The 18,029-nt window shown below is 61.2% G+C and overlaps 1 protein-coding gene across 1 annotated transcript; it reads left to right on the top strand.

The window, feature by feature from the left end:
- The first annotated feature begins 2,178 nt into the window (after positions 1-2,178).
- On the top strand, positions 2,179-16,108 carry QSOX1 (quiescin sulfhydryl oxidase 1). The gene is made up of 12 exons (XM_082313214.1): positions 2,179-2,261; positions 7,681-7,781; positions 9,079-9,127; positions 9,303-9,405; positions 10,201-10,291; positions 10,528-10,673; positions 11,130-11,264; positions 11,461-11,590; positions 13,583-13,705; positions 13,819-13,963; positions 14,190-14,369; positions 14,783-16,108. Exons 2-12 carry the CDS (start codon positions 7,698-7,700, stop codon positions 15,508-15,510), a joined length of 1,914 nt encoding a protein of 637 aa, XP_082169340.1. The 5' UTR covers positions 2,179-2,261; positions 7,681-7,697; the 3' UTR covers positions 15,511-16,108.
- Positions 16,109-18,029: the final 1,921 nt, after the last annotated feature.

Below are 18,029 nucleotides of genomic sequence, written 5' to 3'. Positions count from 1 at the left end.
TCTTCCCAGAGCCCTCGGAGCCCAGTTGCGTTCAACAGCCATTTCACCCGTGGACCTGGTGAAACTCCTGGGTTGGGCAATGGCAGGCAGCCGCCTTCCCGACAGCAGGCTGGATTCAGTGGGACTCTTAGGTGCCTCCCTTCCCGGGTGCCACCCTCTCCCAGGTGCCTCCCTAGCGAGGTGGTGCCGGCTGCAGCTATCCCATGTCCTAAAATGCCTGGCAGAGCACTGGAGCACTTGAAGTGTTAACTCTGCTCCAGACATCGCTGCGGCCTGCCTTGCACAAGGGCTTCTGCCATGGGCAAGCTCTCATTAACACAGCCCTGAGAAGAAAAGGAGCCGGTGGGGAGCTGCTGAACGCCGGCAGCTCTCTTCAGCGGGCAGGAAGGAGAGGGGGGCTGCCGGGCTGCTGGCACCCAGCCCGGAGCCTGGAGCACGGGCCGTTGGTGGGCAGGAATGCAGATGAGATGTAATGGAGTTTGAAAGCATAGGGCACGCTCTGGGATGCGGGTCCTGCCGGGGAGGGAAAGGCACCCTGCGAGGTCTGGTAACTGGAGCGAGCAAAACCTGTGGCCCCAGCCCTGTGCCTTTCTGCCTCTTCCCCAGTAAGATCCAGCAGAAATTTGGGGAAAAGGAGGAGAACAGAGCTGTTGGGGGGGCAGCAGCTCCATTCGGGAAGGTGAGGGTTGGGCAGGAGTGGGGCATAGTGGGGGAGATGTTTGAGGGAAGATGCTGCCTTTTGCCTGTGAAGCGTGCTGTGTGAGGATGGCCTGGAGCAGGTCTGGTTGATTCCTACTCTGAATGTTTCTCTTGGCTCTAGTTTTCCAGCCCTTTGCTCCAGCCGTGCAAGACCTGCTGTGTCCCTTGGGCTGCATTCCCTCCCCGGTTTCAGGTGGCTTCCTCTTGCAGGCTGACTTGTCTGTCACCGCCCCGTGAAATCTAGGCTGACTCGAACTAGGATTTTGTCTGTGCCTTTGCTGGAGGTGGAATTAACACCAGTTCTGGGAGGTGTCCCAGAGATTTTATTATCTTCTAGCAAAATAAAGGAGGCTGCAGGGGGATCCTACCCTTCGAGTTGCTTGGCTTGAGGAGCTTGTCAAGGAGCCTGGTCCAGTGTCTGTGTCCTGCTGCGTTGCTCTGCAGAGGTGATGGAGGCAGTGCTGCTTGGTGAACCTGAGATTGGGCACACCAGTCCTTGGTAGGTGAGAGCTTGCTTATGTTGCAGAACTACTGCCACAGCAAGAGAGGAGTGCTCCATTGTCATCCGTGTGGTATTCTGAGTTTCATGCGCTGCAATTAAACCAGCTGCCAAGTAATGATGTGGCAAATCTGGGTGGTGTGGCCTCATCCGATCTGCTCCTGGAAGCTGGGCAGATGAGCTGGAGTGGAAAACATCTGCTCTGTGCATCCTGGGTCATGGGGATGATTTATGACTTTAAGTAGATCTTAAATTTGCAGGTAAAACGTTTCCCACCCAGACATACCAAAGGCGGCACCAGTTCCTCCCGGTCCCCCCAGGTCCCTCCGAAAAGAGCAAGGGCAGCATTGCTGCTGTTCTTTCGAGCAGGGATGAATCAGCAGAGGGTGAATAGCAGAAAGGGGCTGGTACTGCTGTAGTCTCTCTGCAGGCACAAACTATGTGAACACATTCATCACATCCTGAGAATGCACCCCGGATTTTCTTTTACGTCTATTGTTATTACAGGCCGGTTGGGCTTGAAAGGTAGAAATCTACTGTATCCGACCGAGCCTGTCTCGCATAGTCGGCAATTCCCAGCTACCAGCGGGGGCTACACGGGGCCTTCCTGGTCTTCACAGGTGTGAGCCCGGCAGAGCCGACGCAGTGTGTGGGAAGCAGTCGGGGTTCACATCCACTCCATGCGTTATTCCCTGCCTCGGCAAAGCCACGGAAGCTGGCAGGTTTATCGTGCAGGTGCTGCCAAAGGTCTTGTCTGAAACCATGTCTCAGCGGAGGTGTGACTCGTGCCACCAGTGGAAAAGTGCCACCTGGACTGGTGTGTCCCAGCTGACTTCAGCCGGCTGGGAGGTGACAGGTGGCACAATTTTCACTCGCTCTCTGAGGCTGTTTGGAGATGCTAATTGGGGAAATGGGGCTTTTTCTTTTATTTAGAGAAGGACCACACTTTAAGCAGTGCTATGCTCCAGATCAAGAAGGGCTTCACAGAGTTTGTCAGTCCGTCTCGTGAAGGCTGGAGAGAGAGGAAACCTACAGAGCCTCCTCTGCAACTGGTATTTCCGAGGTGCTCACAGGGGAATTGGATGCAAACTTCTCTGAATGGCCTCCAAAATGCCAGGGCCGGGTGACGGGGTTGCCATGATTGTATCATGAGTCTTGCATTGGTTGCGTGTTTTTCTTGGAGTCAGTTCCTGGAATCACACAATTAGGTAGGAACGTGTTCTTTAATTTTCAAGGAAGAAAGTCCATTTCAGGATCTCCCTGTCCCCAAACCTTCACAACTAAAGGGAAGTGAGAAGGTCCTGGGTCAGCTTACCCGGCCATTTTGAGCTGTTGGTGTTTTGCAGCCAGATTCATGCTTTTAACAATGGACAGTAGAAACCTTTCCCCAATTTCTGAAGCATGTTCAGTAGTTCTTTCCAGCACTTCAAGGGCTAAATACATAAAAACCCAACTGCTGTTTCCTCGTCTCCTCTCTAACCCAGCACAGAGGCGATCAGAGTAGCTCTTTGTGTCTGTGAAAATGATCCATTTTGGGTGCATGAAACAAGTTCTGCAGGGCTCAAATGATTTTGGTGAGACCTTAGCGGCCTTTGAGGCTCTCAGCCTGTTGGTGTTGCCCACGCCTCATTGACTTCAAGGAGATTCCTGCTGGCTGTTAGTCTGGGAAAGGAGATTTGAGAGCTGATGAGCTTAATGAACTAAAGCCACCACTGAGCTGCTGCACAGGGACTTGTGCAGCACGGGAACTGCTGCGGTGGTCCTTAGCCCATGGCCTTGCTGTGGGGAAGTGAAGCACATCTCTTCCCAAAGTTAAGGATGCTGAGCTGGGCACTGAAAGCTTTGCTGTGCAGCACAGCTGAAAACAACATAGACTCCTAAATGTGCCACGAGAGCCTAAAGCTGGGCTTTAGGGCTGTCTGGGGGCTCAGCAGCTGGGCATCCAGGGTCACCCAGCACCCATCCCTTGTGCTTTGCTGCCCGCAGGGTCTGCTAGCAGCGAGGGGGTGCAAAGCAAGAGAGGACAAAAGGCAGGCAGCGCTGGGAGAGCACTTCCAAAAACCTCCCCAGACTTCTACTGCTTCTTGATTATTTTTTTTTTTTTTTAATTCATCTTAGTATTTTCAAATCCATCTTAAAACGGGTTGTTTCAAAATCTCTGCTTCATCTTTGGCTTTCCATGCCCTGTCTCAGGGCATTCTGCAATGAAAATCCAGCTCTTCCCAGTTCGAGGCGGAAGAAAAGCCTTGTCTCTTGCTTTGGAGCAGGGTTAAAAGGAAAAAAGGCGATTTGGGCAAGTCTGTGCCTGGAAAGCCCCACACCCTGCCAGTGAAGGAGGCTGTTCCCCGGGCAGTGGTGGCGATGGGACGTGCCAGGCTGGCAGTAGGGTCCTCGGGCAGCCGGAAGCAGGAGCATCCCCACCCCAGGGCTTCGGGGGATGAGCAATGGCGTGGCTCACCTCAAAAGGAGCCGGAGCCCCGGGCTGCGGGCTCTTGCCCATCTGCCTTCGGGTTATAGATGCTGCTTTTACATCTAAAAAAGGATTCAAGGAATTCAGGCTCCCTGGAAGGGAGGGGTGTGCTGGACGGGGAGGATGCCGGCGATTACGCTGGTGAGGAGCACCTCTCCTTCACTGTGATAACCTAATCAAGCTGACGAGCCCTTAAAATAAGGACTTTAGCCCAGGGTAAAATAACGGTGATGACATCCCTAAGCACAGGGATTTTTGTCTTTTAACCGCTAGCTGGATAAAGACGAGTTGTGGCAAGGCCTCTGGCAATAGCCAGGGACCACCTTTCAGAGCAGCCATGCATGGGTTGGGCTGTACCTCGCTCCCTCTTAGTTGGACAGCAAGGTGTGATAATCCCTTAAGCATTTAATTACAGCTGGCAGGGCTGGAACAAACCATCTTCTGCCCCGTTTGCATCAGCCTGGACTCGCAGAGGATGTGTGGCCGCAATCCCGCGAGGGTCGTGTCCCACAGGCTCTGTGCCCCGCAGCCGGGCTGTCTCGGGGAGCCCCATAGCTCTCCCAGAGCCCTGCTCCATGTGGGGGCCCCTGCCCTCCCTGGCCACGGCAAGGCTTGGCTCTGGCAGGCTTGTTTTTCTAGCATGGCAAGTCTGCCTAAAATACCTAGGTGGGGCCCAGCACGGCTAATGGCCGTCTTGGGGACAGAGCCAGCAACCACCCCGCAACGGTGACGGGCAGCCCCGGTGCTGGTGGGCCCCCTGGCCTCAGGGGCTGGGGAGGGAGCGGAGGGCTGGATTTCAGGGCCACGTCCGCCCCGGCGCTGCCTGTCTCCGCCCTGGGGCACCGGGCAACGGGCACCTTCCGTCTGGGAGCCGGTGACGTGGGTGCGTGCGTGAGCGATGGCACGGCCGGGCTGGCGGGGAGGCTGTGGCCAGGTGCAGGGCTGCCTGGGATGGAGAGCTGCTTTTTTGGGGCGGAGGGGCTGGATTTTGGAGCCTCGTTGGGTAGCCTCGTTGTGCATCCCTGGCAGCGTCAGGGCGAGGGCAGCCGGGTTGCCGGGGTACCCGTCCCATGGGGTGTCCTGGCAGGCGCTGCCCGGTGACACCGGCTGACGTCAGGGCGTCCGACCAGGGCGCTGCCCTCAGGCCGGCGGCTCCCCTCAGGGATGACCGTAATGGCGGCACCGCGGGTTTCGGGCCTGAATCAGCCGCCTTCGCCTTTCCTCGCTCTATCAGAACGTTATCATTTTATGCTGCCCGTCCCCTCGCGGGAGGGTACCGCTGCGCCTCGCCCCCTTGCCCAGCGTGCTGCCTGAGGTGGGGCAGGGGCGGGGGGGGGTACTCGGGGCACCCCCATGATGTGGGGGCGTCGAGGGGGGGGCGCAGGGGTGCTGCGGCGTGCGCCGCTGCGCGCCCACAGGGGGCGCTGCGATGCGGGCCGGGTTGGCCCCGCCCCCGGCCCCGCCCCCGGTGGGCGGGGCGTGCTGGCGGCCCTAAAGGCGGCGGGCGGCGGCGGGCGGCCTGGCGGGCGATGTGGCGGCGGCGGCGGGCGCAGGGCGGCGGGGGCGGCGGCGGGGGGCGCCGGTGGCCGGCGGCGGTCCTGGTGCTGGCGCTGGCGCTGCCGGCGGCGCGGCCCCGCGGGCTGTACTCGGCCTCTGACCCTTTGGAGCTGCTGGGGGCGGGGGCGGAGGGGCGGCTGCTGGGCTCCCCCAGCGCCTGGGCCGTCGAGTTCTTCGCCTCCTGGTGCGGTCACTGCGTCCACTTCGCGCCCACATGGCGGGCCCTGGCCCACGACATCCGCGGTGAGTCCCCGGCCCGGCCGCCCCGCTTCCCCCCCTTCCCTGCATCCCTGCCCGCCCCATCAGCACCTCCAAACCCTCCCTGTGTCCTTCACCTTGTTTCTCCCCCCTGCATCCCTATCTCTGTCTCCTCCCATCAGCACCCGGTTTAATCCCCCGTGTCTCTGCCCCTGTGTCCTCATCAGCACCCTTAAATATCCCCCATGTCCCTGTCTGTTCTCCTGTCAGCACCCCTAAATCCTCCCTGTGCCCTTGCCCCCCATCAGCACTCCTGAATCCCTCCTGCGTCCTTGTCCCATCATCCTCCTCTCCATCAGCACCCTTGAATCCTCCCTGCATCCTTGGCCCCGCATCCTCCGCCCCGTCAGCACCCCTGCGTCCCCTCTGCACCCTCCCCATCAGCGCCGCTCCATCCCCTCTGCCCTGCCCTCCATCAGCACCCCTAAATCCTCCTGCATCCCTGCCTCGGCCTCCCTGGAGTGTCGGCCTGGTGGGAAGGCCCAGGCCCCCCCCCCACGATGCCCAGGGTACCCCCTGCAATGGCCAGGCCCGGCTTAGCAGCATCCCTAGAGCCCCTTTGGCTGGGAGAAGCTCAGGCTGAGCCTGCCCCGGGTACGGGGGGTCCCACTGCCCCCCCAGACCCTCCCTCAGCCCTGCTCCTCCCCGGTGCCTGTAGGGAGAGGCTGGCAGGGCACTGCGATTGGGCACTGATCCCAGCTGGTTTGTTCCCGGCTTTGACCTTGGCGCCTGGCCTGGCTGGTGCCCAGCCCCGCTTGGGGACCCGCACGTCCCGCTGCCGGGCCCCTCGTCCCGCCGGGGCTCGTCCTGCCTCCCCCCGGCATCCCGCGGCGCGCACGGCTTCTCCCTGTTATTGCGCTAATTGATACAGCGCAGTCGCTGCCGGGTGAGTCAGGGCACCGGCCGGGGCAGGCGTCCCGTCCCTCCGAGGGGATGCCATCCCTCCCAGGGGATGCCGTCAGCGCTCCCCAATGGGGCAGGATGTGAGGAATGGGGTGCGCGCCCGGGCCCTGCGGGGGAACGCCGGCTCTCCTGGCCCCTCTCCAAAACCGGGTCCCCCCAGGGTTCCCTGCTCCAGAGGTTGGACCGCGGATGGGGTGCCCACAGAGGCAGGGCGGGGAAGCCACCCCCGTGCCGCTTGGCATCCTTGCTGCCGTTCCCACGGGTGGATTTTCACGGGAGTAGGCTGGACGGGGAGGATGCCAATGCCAGGTGACCCACGGGCTCCACGTGCTGATGAGTCCAGGAACGTGCCTGGCTCCCTGCAGCAGGGCTTGGCCCTGGCCCTCCTGTGCCGCTGGTGCTGGGGCAGTGGGAAGCGGCTCGCCTGCCCCATCACCTGCGACACAGGATGGTCCCAGCAGGTTCCCATCTCTGGCAGGCTCCTGCCTAGGGTGGCCTGGGCTCCACCCGTGCTCTGGCGCTGCGTCCGTTCCTGTCCTGCTCAAAGGAGAGGCTGGACATTCTTCAGCTTGTGTCCTTTATGCTAAAAAGAAGCCATTTCAGAGCTTTTATCTCTATTTTGCTGCTCGCTTTCAGAGTCCGCTGCTTGAAATGTTTTCGTGCCCCCTTTTCTTCATCTCTGTTTTACCCCAGGGACCCGGTGGTCCTCCCTGGGGAGGTGGTGGTGGAGAGTCCCAGAGGGGGAGCGGATGCTCGGCACCTGGGCAGGCTCTGCCGCAGTGCCCCAGCTACTGTTTTTGGGTTGTTCCCTCTCGATTATTGACCACGTCCTTGGTCTGGGGTGAGACGAGCTGGAGCCCGTATTCCTTGCTCTCCTCCAGCCGTGGTTAGCCATCCCTCCCCTTCTCCCGGAGGCCTCTTCCCGCTGGGGCAGAGGCTGGGCAGGCAGAACCAGACAGGCAGGCAGCCGCGGGCAGAGCTGCCTGCACTCTGACGCCGGCGAGGGCAGGGCATACAAAGTCTGGTGCCGCCTTACATGGCTTTCCCTGTGCTCCTGCTGCCCGAAAATGAGGGTGCCAAACACCAGCATGGACCATGGCTTTGGGTATTTGGGGCTTGGAAACCATCAGTTGGTCCCCTGCAAGGAGCAAGCCGTGATTTCGGGGCTGGGAGGAGCCATGCCGCTGGCACAGCGGGAGATCCCTGCTATCTCCGCAGCAGTTGTGGGGAGCGGGACGGTTTTCGGGGCCACAGAGGGGCTGAGCTGTGCTGACTGCATCCTCTGTCCCCGCAGAGTGGAGGCCTGCAGTGATGCTGGCGGCCATCGACTGCGCCGACGAGGCCAACCAGCAAGTGTGCGCCGATTTTGGGATAACTGGCTTCCCCACGCTGAAGGTAAGGTCTGTGTGTGCCAGGCACTTGCTAGTGCTCTGACTTCCCTGCGCTTTGCCTTTTGGTCTGTCCCTCTCTTGCTCAATCATATCGACAGCGATATTGCACCAAAATATTCCCTTTGGGGCTTTGCGGGTTGGAGCTGTTTCACCCCTCCCCAAAACCTAGCTGCGGCCGGGCTGCAGCCAGTGTAACTGCTGGGTGATGTAGCAACAAGGAGCGGGAAAACCAAAATGCTGCTTCATGGTGAAATGTAAAGGCTGGATCTTTCCTAGGGCAGGGGAGAGTCTGAAACCTGAATTGGAAATGCCTGGGAAAGGCTGCTGGAAGGCAGAGAGCGTTTGCAGGCTCAGGGCTGCTGCGGGAGGCTGCATGGGGCTCAACTGCGAGCCTCCTGTGGCAGCTGGTGAGGTGCTATCCCTCCTCCTGGGCCTGCGCCTGGCCCCTTAGCTGTATCAATACTGCCGTTTTGCAGCATTTCCCACTGCAACCAGAGCCTCGCTCCAACACAAGCAATAAAGCCAAAGCACTCCAGGTGCAGGCAGCGAAAGCTAGAGTCACCTTGAGACGGAATGGCAGGAGGATAAGGGTTTCGTCAGACATGTCCTCAGTCCCGGCTTACGGGCTCAGCCCAAGGTGGGGTCAGATCTGGGGGTTTGCCAGGCAGGTTGGCTTGTGCCCCAGCCCTGCCCTGGGGTCTCACCAAGCACCCACTGCCCGTGGGACATTGACTGAAACGTTTCCCGGGGCAGGGAGGCATGCTGATGTGGCAGTACCAAGAAGTCACTTGCTTCGCATCCCCTGTCCCCGCCAAACACCTTTTGCAAACAGCCCGCACTCCCAGCCCAGCCTGCAAAGCAAACACCTGTCTGACGCAACCTGGTTTAGCTGCTCTGGCTGTACCGTGGGCACTGGAGCCACTGCGGGAGGCCAGGAGTGGGGAAAAATCCCATTCTGCTTTGTGAGAGCTCTGGAGCAGGGAGGCAGCAGTTTGCAGGACTGGGAAGGTCCCAGCTGCCTCCCTGGGTCCCCTGGAGATGCCTGCCCTGCTTCATGCCAGCACTCAGCCCTTGGCTGGACATGGCACCCAGCCCACGCCAGCATCCCTCCCCTCTGGGGATGCCCCGCAGGACGGGGACACGGCCAGGAGCTCCCTCTGCAGTGGCTGGTGTTGGTTGGCGTGCTGTAACGTCGTGGGGAAACAGAGGCAGAGCCGGTCTGGGGGGAGCCTCTGCCTGCTGGGCTGCAGTCCCACTCCAAACACTCTTGCTCCCATTTCCCCTTTTTTTTTCCCTTTCAGTTCTTCAGAGCTTTTAGCAAGAAGGCAGAGGATGGGATAAGGATTACCAGTGAGTATTCAGAGCCACAGGGTTTTTTTACCCCTGGTGTGAACAGCCCTGCTGCCCGCACCCCCCATGCTTTGGGCGCCCTGGGCTTGGGGGCAGCTCAGAGCGGGTCCCCTCGGCTCAGCCCATGGGACCAGCTTCCCCAGGACTGACCCCATGGCATCCTGTCCCCCTGCAGATCCCAGTGCCACCGTCGAGGACCTGCGCCATACCATCATCACCAACCTTGAGCAGAGCCAGGCCGCCTGGCCGCCTGCTTGTCCTCCGCTGGAGCCGGCAAGGTAGGGGTGGCGTGATGGGGGGTGGCTCTGATGGCCTTCATCCCATGGAGAGCGGGTTTGTGGGGAAATCCTGAGCCAAAAATGAGCATGGAGCAGCCACTGCATCACCCACGACCTAGGGAGACACAGATGACCTGGCCAGGCTAGACCCATTTACGTGGCCCGGATGAGATGGGCCATGTTGTTGCATCTCCTAACAAACCTGCTCATCAGCCTTAATTAGAGCAAGCGGCGCCTAGGCCAGGGACGTGGCAGTGCCATGCCATGCTGAGTGAGGCTGCTGCCGTTAGCAGCTTTTTCCTGCCCCGAGAAAGGGTTTTCTTGATTCGGTACAAATCTGTTGGGATCTGACTCGTCTTTGCCAGACGCAGGCAGTTGCTCCGCTGTCCCGGGATTGCGGAGCATTTGGCTTTCCCAAAGCGATAGTGGAGCCAGCCACATGCTTCAGGTCTCTGGTGCCTCTGTGTCCTAGCCAAAAAAACAGCAGCCCTGGTTCAAATTCATTGCTGTTTTTTCCCCTGGGTGAGCACGCAGCTCCCTCCTGCCCTGCCCTGCCCGTGCTTTGTTTTCTGCCCCCTTGGCTGACCCTGGCAGGTTTTCTCAAAGCCTGTGAACCAGAGCAGAAAATCAGGCTGGAAACTTCAGTGGGGAGGAATTGCCCGCTTGGTGGGGCTGAGCCCGCACCAGTGTCCCCTGCCAAATCCCTGGGGCCAAGGGCCGAGCTCCTTTTGGGCCGGAGGGCAGAGCATCTGGATGATGCTGAGGCACCCACTGCCCTTCACTTCTCTCTTGCAGCACGGAGGAGGTTCGCAGCTTCTTCCAGAGGAACAAGGACCAGTACCTGGCACTGATCTTCGAGAAGAGCGATTCCTTTGTGGGCAGAGAGGTGGGTACAGCTGCATTTATCCCCCATTTCTTTTGAAGCCCATGTCCCGGGTGCCAGACAATTCCTGAGCACCTTTGGCAGGGAAGTCCTCTCCCAGCAGCCTCACTGGTCAGCTTGCATGCCGCTTTGCAGGCGTGAAGTGCTTTACAGGGTGCTAAATAGCCCTGCTGCATCCCCGCTGGGGCTGCGGGTCCCATCATGCCCTCTGCCTGACACGGGGACTGCTGGGCTTGCAGGTGGTGCTGGACATGCTGCAGTACGAGAACGTGGCGGTGAGGAGGGTGCTGAGCAGTGAGAAGGAGCTTGTGGAGAAGTTCGGCGTCACCACCTTCCCCTCTGGCTACCTGCTCCTCCGCAACGGCTCCTTCTCCCGCCTGCCCGTGTGAGTGCGGGGCACAGGGGGGTGGGTCTGGGGACTCCGGCGGGGTGCCAGGCTTGTGCCCTATCAGCTCTCCTTTCTAATTGTGGGAAAGCTCATTAGCCAGTGGCTGGGTCGGGCAGGCTGGTGGGGAGCAGGGGGCTGCTGGTGGGCACTGAACGGGGCTGCCAGCCCTGCCTGGAGCTGGCAAAAGGGAAAATGGCTTGTGACCTTGCCATCGCTCCGCCATATCTGCCTGGAGGTGGCACGGCGTAGCTGCCTGGGGCTCAGCTGTGCTCCAGGTTGTGTGCCAGGATACCCGCTGCCGGGGCAGGTGGAGAGTACAGACCCCCCTGTACTCATTTTCCAGGTCCAAGTTGCCAGTCTGGCTAAGCCTTTGATCCCCTTTGCTTCCTCCTTGGGGCCAGGGCCTGTTTGGGAGGGAAGAGAGTCTTGCTCATGGCTTCTCCTTCCTTGCAGGCACGTGGAGGCGCGCTCCTTCTACACCTACTACCTGCGCACGCTCTCGGGCGTCACCCGCGGCTCCTACAAGCTGAACACAACCATCAGCACTTCCAACGAGACCAATGTGTCCCAGCCGAAGCATGCCAACCGGTCAGACCCTCCCCCCCTTCATCATTTTGGGGCTGTGGGAGGCCAGGGCTGGTGCATGGAGGAGGTGCCATGGCCATGGGTGGGCAACAGGCTGGGACCGTGCCGTTCCCCTGGGAAAAACCCCGAATTGTGGCTGGGTCCCTGGGGGTGCGGATTAAAGGGCTAATGGACCATCATGTTGCGCTACCCTCCCCAGCTCTAAGGTGTACATGGCTGACCTGGAGTCCACGCTGCACTACTCGCTGCGGGTGGAGGCTGCCCGCGCCGCCGCACTGTCGGGAGCCCAGCTGGCCGCCTTCAAGTGCTACGTGGCCACACTGGTGAAGGTGAGGAGTTTACGGTGGCAACAGAGGAACCCTCCATGCCTCTCCATAGCGATTTCTAAGGTGAAATGCAAACGCAGGATGCAGGCCGTGTCCCAGCGCTTGCAGGTAGCGGAGCGTGGCGGTCTCTGACGCGAGCCCTGCATCCCAGTGCTTGGCGCAGGGCCATCCCCACGGAGCTCCAAACCCAGCTCAATCCCGATGGGAGCTGGCAGCTGAAAGCGGGAGCCAGCAGCTGAAAGCAGGTGCCGGAGAGTTTCAGACAAGACCTGGAGTGCAGGTGTCGGTGGGCAGAGCAGGCTCAGTGCTTGCAGGAGGTGTCGTGTCAAGGTAGCAGTTCTTTTCAAAAGAGACGCTGTCACCCGCTGGGGTGGCAGAGATGATCAGAAGGGTTTGTAACTCTGATCGCCTGACTTGGATGCTTGGCTTAGGGAGCTGATCTCTGCGGGCTCCTTTGATAGTCCAGGAAAGGGACTCCTGCTCTGAGTCAGGCTCTGGAAGAGCCTAATTTAAGGTCTCCTTTTTTCTTCTCTGTTGGACTTGGTGAAATTGAAGTGTGTGGGAGCTTTGAGCCAGCAGAAGAAGGGCAGTTTAATTTCCTGGTGCGATGGAGTGGTGCGTTTGGCTGAGGTTTCCATCACCGGGGTTGCAGGAGTCCTGTCCCCATCCCCATCCCTGTCGCAGCCCGGGCTCCTTGGCAGACCTTCACCCGGCCATGCCTGCCTTCTGCGCTCCCTCCTTTGTCACCCTAGGTCTCGCTCTCAGTTTGGACTTTGCGTAGCCCTCGCTGATGTGCAAGACACCCCCTTCTCCCACCCCTGCCGGCTCTCTCCCAGCAAAGAGCTCCAAAGTGAGCCACTGGTGCAATGAGTCTGAAGTCCTCAACTCAGAGCTTCATGTGGTTCTTCCTCTGCTTGCCCCCAGCTATCGCCCTCACGATTTCTCCCTTTAATGAGAACCACAGGGTTAGGGAAATAAATCCTACCAGCTCCCTGGCCAAGGGTACAAGCTCACCGGGGTGCTGGGGAGCAGCAGTGGTTTTATTTGATGAGCTTTTAATTCTTCCTGCAAACCTTCCCTTCGGTGCCCAAGGATGAGCCATAGCGCTGGACCCGGCAAGGAGGAAAATCTGTGTCCCCGCCGCGGGCAGGAGGCACTGGGGCGATTGGTGGGTGCCGGTGCTTCCCCAAGGATGCCGAGCTGGTGCTGCCATTGCTGCACTCATCCACGGGACGGAGCAGCGTCCCCAGGATTGCTGCCAGCCCGGCCGGTCTCAGGCTCAGCCAGCAGGTCCCAGCCTTAACTGTTGCATTCCCAAGAGATATTTAAGGCAAGGAGCGGGGGGGAAATTCTAACGTGGAAAGAAGCGGTGCCTGGAGAGCAGGGAATCGCGCAGCAAAACCTCCTGTTGAAGGAGCAGGGGGGGACTGCGTTTTGCAGCAGAAACGTCAGGTCACAGATGAATTCCCTTGCAACTTTGGGACTTTCTGTGCAGTTTCCCGCAGGCCCGGGGAGAACAGCTCAGGCTTAGCAAAACGCTCCTTCCTTCCGCTTCCCTGACACTTATCCTGTGTGCTGCTGGTCTCATCCTCCCTGTGGGTCCGACCCTCTGTCTGTCCATCCATCAGTGGCGTGCGCTGGCGGGCTGCCCCCTCTCCCCGGAGCGCCTGTGGTTTTAAAGTGCTGCTGCTAATCGGCTTTGCACTGACTTATGGTCAGAGTGGCTTTTTGCCTCCCTCAGATGGGGCCGAGGTTCGGAGCCTGAACACGCACGCAGGGGCCTCGCCGCTGTGGGGGGGACACGCCGCGGCCCCCAGCCCCTCAGGGCCGGGCACTGAAACCTCACCGGGACCGCTCTGCCCTCCCGGCACGTGCTGCCACGGAGGATGCTGGTGCTGCCCCGTGCCCGTTGCGGTGAGCCGGGGGTGCCGGTGGGCTGCCTCACTGCTCCCAGGGTGGGGTCTGGGTTTCCTCACCCCTGTCTCCCCTCTGCAGTACTTCCCCGGGCGCCCCTGCGTGCAGACCTACCTGCAGTCCCTGGACGGCTGGCTGAGGAACTGGACGGAGCCTGAGCTGCCCCGCAGCGCCTTGAAGGAGGCCACGAAGAATAACAGAGATGTAAGGCACCCACAGAGACCCCGGGCCCTGCTCTCCTCTCCTCACCCCTGCCCCTTTCCCCCCACCCTGCATTATCTGCCAGCTCCATCGTGCTGTGTCTGTCTGTTTTCCAGGCCTCCCACCCTGCCGTGCTCCCCACCAACGTGACCTGGGTGGGCTGCCAGGGCAGTGAACCCCACTTCCGCGGCTACCCCTGCGGGCTCTGGACCGTCTTCCACCTGCTGACTGTCCAGGCTGCCCAGAGCGGCCCCGACAAAGGTTTCGGTGTCCCCGGGGGGATTCAGGGCTCGGGGAGGGGGTGTCTGGGTGGGCTGTGGCACGGGCAGGGATGCTGCGTGCAGGCAAAGGCTTGTCTCGCCCTGAGGCAGGTCTGCGGGGAGGGCAAGAGCCGCAGAGTCGGGGTGTGGGGCTGCCACTTTGGCCGTGGGACCATGGCGGTGGCACTGTGGGGTCCGAACTCGCCCTCCCGTTCCCCCCTGTCCAGAGCTGCCGCTGGAGGTGCTGAACACCATGCGCTGCTATGTCCGGCACTTCTTCGGCTGCCGGGAGTGCGCCCAGCACTTTGAGGCCATGGCGGCCGAGTCCATGGACCAGGTGGCGGGCCGGGAGGAGGCCGTGCTCTGGCTCTGGTCCCACCACAACGAGGTCAACGCACGCCTGGCGGGTAAGGGGGGCCACGGGGAGGGGAGCCAGGGTGGCTTCTCAAGGGCAAAGGGGAGGTGAGGTGGAGGAGCATCCCCCCTCCTGGATGGAGCCAACAAATGGCTGCATTAGCATGCAGTGGTGGGGACATCCCGTTGTCATCGTCCCCCATCACAGGGGACAGCAGCTGGTCACGCAGCATCAGACTGCCCCGGAGATGCAGTTGGATCTTACACGCTCCCCACAGGGAGCTTTCCAAAGCCGCCGTGTGCCCTCGGAGGACCCTTCCTCCTGAGACGGCTCCTCCAAATGTCCCCATCCCTGTCCCCATCACCATCCCCAGCTGCTGGATGCCCCATGGTGTTTATACCAGTATAGGGGGAGGGCTGCGTCACTTGTCCCCTCTAACCCCCTCGCTGGCTCCGGTCCCTGCAGGAGGTGACACAGAGGACCCCAAGTTCCCCAAGCTGCAGTGGCCTCCGCCAGACATGTGTCCCCAGTGCCACAAGGAGGAGCGGGGGGTGCACGCCTGGGACGAGCCAGCCGTGCTCACCTTCCTCAAGGCGCACTTCTCCCCGGCCAACATCTACTCGGATTATGCTGAGGCTGACCCCATCCCCATCGCCAGGGAGGGGACGGGCACCAGGCTGGGCACCGAGGGACTGCGAGAGGAGAGGGAGGAGGAGGAAGAGGAGGAAAAGGAGACGGAGGATGAGATGAGAGCTCCAGGGCGACTGGGCTCCCCCGAGCCGCGGCGCCCCAGCATTGTGCGGCTGAACTCCAAGCTGCGGGAGGTGGGCGAGGACATCGTGGACCTGGACTCCTTCAGCGAGCAGCACTTCAAGAGCCAGGCGCTGCGAGAGGCAGCTGGCCGACGCCGGCGGCTCAGCAAGCGGGACACCATCGCCCTGCCCCGGGATGTGGTGGGCCGGGAGCGCCAGCGGGCTCCCGGTGTCCTGGTCCGGGAGGAGAAGGAGGAGGCTGGGGAGGGCGTGCGGAGGAGCCCCTGGCTGCGGGTGCTCGGCTTGGGCTTCTCCCGCCTGGACATCAGCCTCTGCGTCGCCCTCTACTTCCTCTCCTCCATGTGCCTCCTGGGGATGTACACCTTCTTCCGCCTCCGCACCCGCACCCGCAAAGGCCGCCCCGGCTTCCCTGTGGCCTGAGAGCGGTTGCGGGGGGCCAGGGGCTGCCCCCAGGGTGGGTGGGCTGCTGCGCCGGGGCACCCCTGGGACCGTGTTTTGTCCACCGGCAAGAGTTGCCCCGCTCAGAGCAGTCGCCTCACCCAGGGTGGGGGCCGGAGGGTGGAGGGCTCTTTTTGGGGGGAAGGAGGTGTCGGGGCATCCCCCTCTCAGGTTGCGGTGCCATGTTTTTGGGTGCACGGGAGCTGGGACGCTGACAGTGGTTTGTGTCTCGGCACCCAGCTGCCCTCAGGAGCTCCCTGGCGCTGGGCTGGTTTCAAACTGGGAAGCCCAGTCCCATGCTGGGCAGCAGATCTTTGGGGTCAAACCACTAGTGGGGCTGGGGGAGGGGGGTTAGCCCCCCAAAAATCAGGCACTGGTGGGCAGGGGATGGCAGTTGTGGGTTTAGCTGCATTTTGTGTGTCCCCGCCTTTGAGACGTGGACTGAGGCCCCCCCACCTTGCCCCCTCCCTGCGCTGTTGCTCGCTCTCTGCTTGTCTTAGTGGAATAAATTATTTTTGCCGACGCCAGCCCCCCTGTGTCGGCTGGTCCCTGCCACGCAGGCACACCGGGGCAGCACCTCCCCTCCCTGATGTCCCCCCACAACCAGCTGTCCCTACTCTGGCCTCCCCCATCACCCCACTGCCTTGGTTTAAATACTTTAAATATTTTTAGTTATTATTGTACATTTTCTCCTGCTTTTTGCTTCTGGATGCACCCGTTGGCCAGCTGCCCCCCATACACCCAGCGTGTCCCCATGGTTGGGATGGCTTGTGGTTTGTCCTCAAGCAGGGCGATGGGGAGGGAGCCTGGAGGGGCTGGGAAACTGCTGAAAAAAACCTGGCACAAGCCATGCAGCTGCAATTCGGTGCCGGCCGTGCCCATGGTCCGGGGCAGGCAGAGACACACGAGCATCCCCGCATCCCCCCCGGGGACCAGGACCTCTGCGGGTGCGGGCCCCCTGCGCCTGTCCCTGATTCTCTCTGCCCTTTTATCCTTGTTAGGAATCATTAAGGAAAATGGTTGTTTTCCAGAGCTGGGGCCAGGGCCATCTGCTCTCCCGGCGCTGTCTAAATCCCCCTGTAACAAATTCATTGGGATTATGCTGCCCTCCCTTAATCCCGGCCCTTCCCCCCGCACGAGGGATTTAAAAGGATTAGAGCCCGGCTGATAATAAACTTTATTAAGGGGGAGGAGGGGTGTCAATCCCATTTGGAGCCTTTTTCTTGATATCTTCACTTTGCTCAGGTGGGAGGCGATGGCCGGCGGGATGGGGAAGGAGGGTGGCCGGCTCTGCTGCTGCCCAGGCACCAGGAGCTCTGGCTCCTCCGGCCCTTCCTCCATCACCTACCCTTGAAATAAATTTTCTTGCTCCCTCTTTCCATCTTCTTTGGTGTCTGTGCATGGTCACACCTCCCCGGGTTGTGGGGCTGGCACCCCTGCCACCCCTGGCTCACTTGGCCTTGGCCATGTCCCTTTGCCAGCTCCTTGGTGGCCTCACCCCGGCACAGAGGGGGGCTGCGTCCCCCCAGCCGGGTGCCGGTCCTGCCCACCACCAGGTGATGGATGGGGAAGGTCTCATCGCTGTGGCCCTGCTGCCTCCTTCTCCTTGATTTCCCTGGGGGGTTTATCCCCAACATCAATAACCCCCCCCCTTCACCCCCTCCCCGCCAGCTGCTCCCCTGCGTGGGACCGAGAGCTCGTGATGAAGGGCTGCCCGAGGTTACCCCCCACCCCAAAATATCTCTGGGGGGCTGCCGAAGCTGGGGACAGGCTGCGGGATGTATTAGGGGGGTGCATTGGGGGGTTGCAGAAGGAGGGTGCAGGGGATTAGGGCTGGGGAGGTGGGTGCTGGGGCAGGGGAGGGGGCAGCTGCCAGAAGGGGGTCAGCGGGCAGCCGCGGGCAGGGCTGCCCAGATAAGCACCCCCGACAGGCCCGCCGGGGAGATTTACAGGGCCGGGGAGCTAAAGCTGCCGTGCACGCAGGAAAAAGAGAGTCCCGTAAATAGACTTTCCGTAATCCTGTTTGGTGCAGTCCCAATCCTCCCGGCCCCAGCTCTCCTGGGCTGTGGCACTGGGATGTCCTCCGACAGCACCTGGGGAGCCCCGGTGCAGGGCACAAAGGGGCCGGTGCAGGCAGCGGTGCAGGCAGGGGGCTGCTGCGGGGGAGTGTCCCCCACGCCGTCCCCCCCAGGATGGTGACTTTGGGACAGACCCGAGCCCTGGCACAGGCGTAGCATCGCGCTGTGCCATGGCCACGCTCACGGGAGGGATGGGCTGTCCTGGGGGGCCCCACTCCAAGCCCCCTGAGGTGCCCTCCCCAATGAGGGTTACCCCTTCCCAGCACTGCTGCGAGCCGGGGCGTCCCCAGGGCTAATTACCCAAATGGCCGCAGGCTGGCGTGAGGCGGCTGCTATTCCCTAATACAATTTACCCTCAAGTGCAATTTAATTTTCTGCGAGGCCGGTGGCCGGCCCCCCGCACACCCAGCCACCTTCCCACCC

This window comes from Platalea leucorodia (assembly GCF_965183815.1).
Source record: "Platalea leucorodia genome assembly, chromosome: 5".
Taxonomy (NCBI): Eukaryota; Metazoa; Chordata; class Aves; order Pelecaniformes; family Threskiornithidae; genus Platalea; species Platalea leucorodia.
The sequence above is the reverse complement of the archived record's forward strand: the minus strand, read 5'-3'. Positions and strand labels throughout refer to the sequence as shown.

What these genes read in the sequence shown, in the direction of transcription:
- QSOX1 (XM_082313214.1), top strand. Translation starts at nt 7,698, where the DNA reads ATGCTGGCGGCCATCGACTGCGCCGACGAGGCCAACCAGCAAGTGTGC. An exon ending in GGATGGGATAAGGATTACCA is followed by an intron (nt 9,128 to 9,302) that starts GTGAGTATTCAG and finishes GTCCCCCTGCAG; the next exon opens with ATCCCAGTGCCACCGTCGAG. An exon ending in ATTCCTTTGTGGGCAGAGAG is followed by an intron (nt 10,292 to 10,527) that starts GTGGGTACAGCT and finishes CTGGGCTTGCAG; the next exon opens with GTGGTGCTGGACATGCTGCA.